General features: G+C 41.4%; 1 protein-coding gene across 1 annotated transcript in view; it reads left to right on the forward strand.

Annotated features, from left to right (window-relative positions):
- LOC106946734 (heparan sulfate glucosamine 3-O-sulfotransferase 3A1-like) overlaps window positions 1-4,358 on the forward strand; it is a 36,612-nt gene extending 32,254 nt beyond the window's left edge. The window contains exon 2 of the mRNA XM_015031323.1: window positions 2,965-4,358. Coding sequence (XP_014886809.1) covers window positions 2,965-3,586 — 622 coding nt within the window. The 3' untranslated portion in view covers window positions 3,587-4,358. The remainder of the gene's footprint in view (window positions 1-2,964) is intronic.
- The last annotated feature ends 4,117 nt before the right edge of the window (window positions 4,359-8,475 follow it).

An 8,475-nucleotide genomic window follows, 5' to 3' on the forward strand; every position in this document is an offset into this window, starting at 1 on the left:
ATATATATATATATATATATATATATATATATATATATATATATATAAAAAATGTGCATATAAAAAGGAGACAAAAGGTGGGCATCATTTGAGTCCATAGTCTGTAGAATTGCCTTTGGCTGCTATTACATCTTCTTGGGCGACGTCTGTGCCGTCTCTGCACATTCCTCAGGCCGCAATTTTCAAGTCATTCTCAGTTGGATTTTTATCTGTACTTTGACTGGACATTCCGTCCCACTGTAGTTCTGGCTGCATGTTTAGGATTGTGATCCTGTTGAAAGTTGTTTGTAGCCTCTAACAGATTTCCTTCCAAGATCACTTAACTTCCCCGAAGAAAAAGTACCTTCACATCATGATGCTGCAACCGCCATATCACTGTGGGGATGGTGTGGTCAGGATGATGTGCAGCGTTTTCCCCTAAGTACAGCGTTTTGTGTTTAAAAGAAAAAAAAAACAAAACAGATATTTACAATCAAAGTCAACCAATAAATTTGCTTCCTCTGACCAGGGATCACTTTTCCACATGTTTGGTGTGTCTCCTTTACTCACTTATGGCTAACCACAAATGGGACTTCTTTGAATTGAATGAATTTCTTTACAGAATGGCTTCCTTCTGATTTCCCATTTTTGGCCAAGTTTGTGGTTGTGACAAAATGTGAAAAGGTATACCGGTGTGAATACTTTGAACAGCACCGTCTATGTGTTGTCCTGATCACAACATGCCACATTCTTCCTGACTCTGAGGATCCCTCCTGAGTTTCCCCAACTCCACCACATCACTGATGAGAGAGCGTCGACCACAGAGCAAGCAAGACGCACACCATCAAATATGGATGCTTCCTTTTGGACAGACTCATGTCTTTTTCAAAGCACAACAATGTTCTTCTTCATTGCAGAGTTATACGTTTTACGGTCCATTTTGGAACTCAAGTCGCTCCCGAATCAGCATGATTACAAAACAGGCAGGAAGGAATTCAGACATGCTGGCGTCTGCAAGTCCCAGTTTATCAATAATTAGTCTCACTGCTCTTTATCATTGGCTTAGGAGCTTAGTAGCCTTTGTAGTCCCAGATGACATTGGTTTTTGTTTCAAAGCACCATCGTACAGCCTCACTGTGTACTTCTGGTGCGATGAGGCAGCGCTAATGTGAGAGGAAAGGAGCCTTGTCCAAGTTGCTCGCTGCACAGCTGTGGAAGACATCCCAGATACTGAGAGGACTCTGGAGGTCGGGTGACGGTCAGAGTCGCAGGCTGATGTCGAGACATCGGTGCACCCTTGTTGGTGCTGTTGCTCTTATCGACCTCTTCCCTCCTGTTAATCTTCTGCTGACCTCGTGAACGGCTCCTTAAAGAGGAGAGCCACCCAGCATGCTGAGCCACGAAGACCGGATGTGCTGTGATACATCGACACCCGGCTTTTAGAAATGTTAACCTCAAAAAGTACTTGTGCCTAAGTAGGGTAGTAAATAGATTTTACTCCATGGTAACTTGTAAGGTTTTAATTTTCATGCCCAAAATACGCAGGACACTTTATATTATTGCTTTTATGGTTCACCAAAACTCCGTGCCTTTAGTTGGATTTTCCATTACAGAATTGAAGTATTTTCTGAACTAGATGTAAGACCATAGTTGTTTCTTTCCTGCATGTTGCAGCATTGTGGGGAGGTAGGACATTGTTTTTTGAATAAGCGTCTCACCTAATATCTTAACTATATCCTCAAAAGATGTGTTTCAACCTGACTATAAACATCTTGGCAAACATTATAGATCTATTGTACCACCTACTAAAAAAATATAATCAACCCAAATTGGAAAGAGCCCATGGTATGTGGCAAAATTCCGAACCAATGAACTTAAAAAGTACAGTAAAGGCGCAAGCAACCTTGAAACAATTTTGAAAGTACAACAGTTGTTTTTGTTTTGTTTCAGATTGAGCAAAAAGTGCCAGAATAATCTCAGCCAGATTAGAAAGCTTTTTTTTTTTTTTTTGTACATCATTGTCCTGCCACAGAGCGTGTCAGATGAAGGTGTACACGTCAGCCTGGGGGTGGGAGTAATTACAAACAGTGCTTGAGCGAAGCCTTAAGCAGCTCCAGGCATCACACTCATCACGACAGTTAACGTCTTTGTTTTTTGGGGGGGGTTTGTGCGAAGCGCAGCGACAGCAAACATCTCGGTGGCCTCTGCCTCATTTTCTTCCATGTATGTTAAACAGAGCATGATTGTACAACAGCCTCAGGACAACAAAGAAGGTTCTGTGCCTGTCATCTTGACTGGCAGGCACAAGCTGTTTGTCCTTTGATCATATGTGCAAACAACATGCTGAAGTGTTGAATAATCTGCAGACGTCCTCCTCTTCTATGTGGTCTCTGTAGTTTTTTATTTTATTTTATTTTATTTTTTTACAGGTGTGCAAACTTTTTCATTTACCCCAATAACAGCCCAAGCCACTTAGCCGCTCCCCATCCTCACTTCGAGCAACACCAGGCAAGCAAATGAATAATTGACGCTTGCATTCTGTACTTTGGTGAATTTTAAAGCTGTATTCTGCAGAGACTCTAAATGGTAGAGGGAGGGCACGTTAATCATTCATGGGCTGCTTTTACTCACTTTGCTTAAGGTCACTGTCCTTACGGCCGCTGAGCAGGGGGAAAGTAGCAAAAGGTAAACATTTTCCGGTAAGTGCAGGAAAGTGTGGTAGGATCAGCTACCTGACCAGCAGTGCACAGCAGTTGGTGCGGGAGGGGCAAAGCTATGCGAGTCTGTGCTCACGGCAGAAGGGAAGAAAGTCTGGTCACTCTCTCTGGGAACTCGATAAAAAGAGTCAAAACGGCAGTCATGTTCAATACATTTTGCAGTACCGTCTTTTTCAGGTGTCGTCGGCGTAACGGACGTCTCTGCGTTGTGCTTTAGTCAAAGGTGCAGATCAAATAAATATCCTACTTTCTCTTTATCATCTCTCAGGGATCTGATGCCGAAAACCCTGGAGGGCCAGATCACCATGGAGAAAACGCCCAGCTACTTTGTGACCAGAGAGGCCCCCGCGAGGATATCGGCCATGTCCAGGGACACCAAACTGATTGTGGTAGTGAGAGACCCCGTCACCAGAGCCATCTCCGACTACACGCAGACTCTGTCTAAGAAGCCCGATATTCCCTCTTTTGAGAGTCTCACCTTCAAAAACAGGACTACGGGGCTCATTGACACCTCTTGGAGCGCCATCCAGATCGGCATCTATGCCAAACACCTGGACAACTGGCTGCAGTACTTCCCCATGGACCAGATCCTCTTTGTGAGCGGCGAGCGTCTGATCAGCGACCCGGCCGGAGAGCTGGGCCGAGTGCAGGACTTCCTGGGCCTCAAGAGGATCATCACAGACAAACACTTTTACTTCAACCAGACCAAGGGATTCCCATGCCTCAAGAAGGCAGAGGGCAGCAGTAAGCCCCACTGCCTGGGAAAAACCAAAGGGAGAACCCATCCGAACATTGATCCCGAGGTGGTGCAGAGGCTACGGGACTTCTACAGGCCCTTCAACATGAAGTTCTACCAGATGACAGGACGTTTCTTTGGCTGGGATCACTGAATGTGTCTTTTTTTTCTTCTTTTCTTTGCTAAATAATGAGTGAGAAATACAATGGGTTCTTAGGCAAACACTTGATGGTATGAAAATTTTACACTTTGGGCTTTAAGTTGGAACACTCTAACCCTAACCCCAAATTTTGTCTTGTTTCCTCCAAAGTCATTAATTGAAAATGGAAGCTATTGGATTTTTTATGAGAAAAAAAAAGTCTTCTGAAACTCAGTTACACACTTAGTTAAACCAGATGTTACATTAGACTAAACTTTGGCTCCTGTCAGTCAGTTGGCATTAGCACAATTATTTTAATTTGTTAAAGTCACATGATTGAGATTTATTTTATTTTTTTTGTCTTTTCGTCAAGTTCAGAAATGTACAATTATTTCTTAATATTTTGTGGAATTACCCATTAAAGCATAAGATTTGGATTAAATATTTTTGGGGTATTCGCTCCTAACAATAGATTACTAACATTTTGACCAATGTTTTAGTTTCTTCTCACGACAGTGGCCAAGTAATAAAGTAAATTCATCTTATACTGGACATGTTGCAAAAACTATTTCTCCAAATGCATACGCAAACTACAGTCCGAGTTTTTTTTTTTTTTTTTTTTTTTTGTATTGCTTTTCTGCCTGCTTGACAGTAGGACACCATCCTTTTTATGGTTAATTCACACATTTCTAACCACATTCGTCCCTGGGAGACAAACCAGCCTTCTTCCTGAGCTATGCGATGCCTGGACATTACCAAACTCAAATAAATGATCGAAGCATTTCCACTCATTTGAAGGTTGAACGCAAGGATGAACCAAACTTGTGGAGATCCACAAGTCTCTTATTAATGTCTTCATTGATTTTTATTTTTAATTAATTTATTTTTCCTGCGGGTGTTGCCTTCAAATACATCCCCCTAGTGTGCCTCCAATTAACTCTGTTGTGAATGAACCAATCGGAAGCTTTCGAAGCTATTCAATCAGCATTTTTGGCTTTCTAAAGTGAAAGGTTAGTTGGTGGAAGCATCCGAATGTGAACACAGACATAGACGGTCTCTCTGAGTGTTATTCTCCTACCATCAAGGAGTTCTTCCACTCGTTAATCAGCTTTAAGCGATATGCAGAAGCTACAGATTAGGGAAACAATATGCAAAACTCTTTCTGCGGAAATTCTTCTGACCTGTGCTCATATATTTCAAGAACTCGTTTAAAGATTTAAGTCACATCGCTCCATGTTATCGGCATGCATTTCCTCAGTTTGAATCCCAGCGGAAGTGAGACAGAGATGATGAGCATCATTATATAATAATATGCAGTTTTTCTACACAGAAGTAATAAAATCAGGGGAGAAATGAGTTTTAAACATGCGTTAAAGCTTTTACAAGTTTGTTCATCGCATAAGGAGGAAGGAAAGATAAAAGAAATGTATTTGTATTTTTGAAAGGTATTTATTCAAAAAGTGTATACGCATTATGTATGTATTTTGAATAACTCAGCGACTGTTTTCTGAGATTACTAAGCCTTTCCATTTTGCTTTTGAGTTTTACTTTGTTTTTTGTTTTTTTCTAACACTTCACTTTTTCAGGTTATTCACATCTGTATATTTTTTTGATATACAGAGATGAATGTGTTGTGTGAACACTTCGCTTTGCGCTCGGTTCCAGAGCTGTGAGTTTGTTATTTCAAGGGTCGTTTCCCCGTCTTCAGTTAATGAAGCTACGGGCAGAGAGAGAGCACTCAGTGTTATTTAAGCAACATCGACTCCAATGGAGGGAAAAGCAACTCCGAACAGGACCTTTCAAAACTGTGACTCGGATTTCCTCAACATGCCTCCCGGTGAAGCGAACACACTCGACGCCGCCACCAGTTGTCCGTTACGTTGAAACCAGGCTCCTGTGGAGGTCTGTTTGAAAACCGCCGGGCATTAGAACAGTGGCTCGGTTGTGTTCCTAATTTCTAACTACCTGCAGTGTGACACCGCACACGATCGGCGTGTTTTTGGGGTGTGTGTCAGAAAACAGTCAGGTAAAGGTTAAAAAAAAAAAAATAATATGCACTCAGCTTGTTTGGGTTGTCATGTTCATAGGCACTCCTTGAATAAAATATGTGATAATGAAAGCATCGGTCTGTGTCTACTCTGTTTTCTGTCCACCTCAGAAAGCGTGGGATTTAATAGGACACCAAATCGGCAACATTACAGACCAAACATTAAAGCTGCTGCAGCGCCGCTCACGCATCTCACCAGCCCAGCTGCCAGCAGAATCAGAACAGTGCTTGACTGCTCCACTCGTATCTCCTCTTATACACCTTGACATATTGTCTCTGCTTATCTTTGTCCAGCCTCCAAGGTAGAGTGTCAAGGGAGGGAAGGAAGGATTTGTTTTGTTAAAATTTGGGGTGTGTTGTAAGCTTTTATTTATTTATTTATTTGCACCTTGGGAAACTCAGAAGGACACTTTTCAGTATCAATTATATTTTTGATCTATTTAGGATGGGTTGGTTTTTACAGTTAATATGTCGATTATGTTTTCTCCACTATGTAAAAAAGAAAAAAAAAAAAATTATGAACAGATTTTTAATCAGCATTGCTATCATGTATTTGCCCCCTTACAGATTTCCAACACTTTTAATATCAGAAAGAAATAACTTTATGCAAAATGACGTTTTCTGATGATTTATTAACGGAAAAAAATCTCTCCAAACAAACCTGAAGTAGCAACTAATTCTGCTACCAATAATGGGAACAACTGCCCATCAAGCTTTTTCAATACAGGTTAATGAGTCTTTTGCATCTGGATGTATTTTGGCCCACTCTTCACTGTTGAATTTAATTTCACCCATATTGGAGGGTTTTGGGGCATAAACAGCTCATTTGACGTCCCGCCTCTAGACTAAACGTGCAATACTAGTTGCTAATTTGGCAGTTCATTGCTAAGTGCTCAGCAGGCAACAAATATAATCTGATCCAGCCATCTTCCACAAAATAACCTTAATTAGTATACTTCCACTAACTCGGTCTTCTAAGTAGTAAAGGTTAGTGCACCTCGTAAAATTCTTTCTGGCTAAATTGCAAGAAAAGAGGGCCTTAAATAGCCGATTCATAGTGACTCAACAAGCTTTCAGTTAGACAGTTAAAACTTGCAGTGCTGACAAACATGTAAATTATACAGCGTTGTTGGTATGCCGCCTGACAAACGAGCAGTTTGCTCTTTTGAAATAATAAAAAGGTTTGCGCTGACTGACAATGTGCTGAAATGGTCTTGGGATACGCGCTAGAGCTGAGGGAGCGAAGGGAAGCTGAGGTCGGTGTCCATTTGTTGACTCGTTCAATTTGCTTGTTGTTCCTCCCCGAGTGGCTCAGGACGGGAGATCCTGTCTGACGGTTCTTTCACGGTAATAAACACCGACAGTTTTCCTCCTCGCGTTTAAGCCTCTAAAAGGGTGGCTCGGCGTAAAAGAGAAAATGGAATGGCAACATCTGCTGGGAGAGGATGTGCGGGCCACCCCTGTCAGAGCGAATTCAGCTCAGTATCGATGGCACGGTCCTGGGGAGAGCTGCTTCGAGCTTGAAAAACACAGACCGCATGTTCATGGATTTTTTTCTAACTCCTTCAGAGAGAGAGAGAGAGAGAGCCTGCTGCAGATAGACAGGCATTTCTTTGAGCTTTGCAAAGCTCTTTGATCCAATGTTCTTTAATCCCTCCCAAATCCTTTGTTTACCCTTTCCCTCATGCCACAGTTTTCTGAATACACATCGGAGCACCTGTGTAGAGTCACCTGTGCACAATTAGTTTGTCAAATTAAGCCCCTGAGGCCTCATGGTGTTATGGTTTCTTGAACTGTGACTTTTACTTTATCTCTCCATTGTCGGCTATGACGTCTCTCATTTTTCTCTTGAGATTGCAATGCTTCATAGATATTCCATATAGTTCAGGTGAGCTACCAGCGTCACAGCCTTTCCATAATGCTTGTCAGTAAAATGAATTATGAAACTTTCTAATACGTTCTGACATTGAACTTAGTAAAAATAAAAAAATTTAAAAAAAATCAGTGAACTGATGACAAGGCTACTCAAATCATCACTTACTATGGAAGATTCGACTGTGACCTTGAGCAAGTTTAATTCAGTGGCCCTCCTTTCTTCCTCTAGAGCCTTGGACCTTGATTTTCAAACGAAATATAAATTTTACTTTAATTTTAAAAAGAGGATTTTGGACAACTAATGTGAAATGCTGGGTTGTCTCATAGTTCAGGAGTGGCTTAACACAAATGAGACAGCTGTATCATGCCTAAGTATAGATCCTTATGCATCTATAAGTAAAATCCTGACTCCATCTACAGACCATAGATCCCAATTCTTGAATAGGATTTTTTGTTACTAGTGCACCTTTTTTCTGTCACACTTTTTCCTTCCACTCAACTTTCCATTACTAACCTTGGGTATAGCACCCACTTTACATAGATCCACTGCTCTATCAATTACTTTATGAATCTATATAGAATATATGAGTTTCCCTGTTTGAAACTGATAATGGACATAAATTAATTTTTGATGATATTCTCATTAACTGAGATGCACCTGTTAATGGACTGTATGACTGCACTCTGAGTAACTTTACACTCTGTGCAAACAAGTGTGCATGTGCATGTGTGTGTGTGTGTGTCCATGTCCCCATGGCCTCACAGCTCATGCAAAATTATGAAGTAAAAGGATTAGCGAGAGGTCGCTTTGAAGAAAAGAGCAGAAGTGAAAAATAGTGCGCGCAGCCAGAATACTTTGTGCATTTATCCCAACCCTGGCCCAGTAGCATGTGCTGCAGACGTGGCTTGTCATTGTATCGTAAAGAACACACACAGTGACCGCTTGGTTTGGAGTCTGATCGCCACCCACTTATGCCCCGCG

This window comes from Poecilia latipinna, unplaced genomic scaffold (assembly GCF_001443285.1).
Source record: "Poecilia latipinna isolate Pla-1442-1.1 unplaced genomic scaffold, P_latipinna-1.0 Scaffold203, whole genome shotgun sequence".
Taxonomy (NCBI): Eukaryota; Metazoa; Chordata; class Actinopteri; order Cyprinodontiformes; family Poeciliidae; genus Poecilia; species Poecilia latipinna.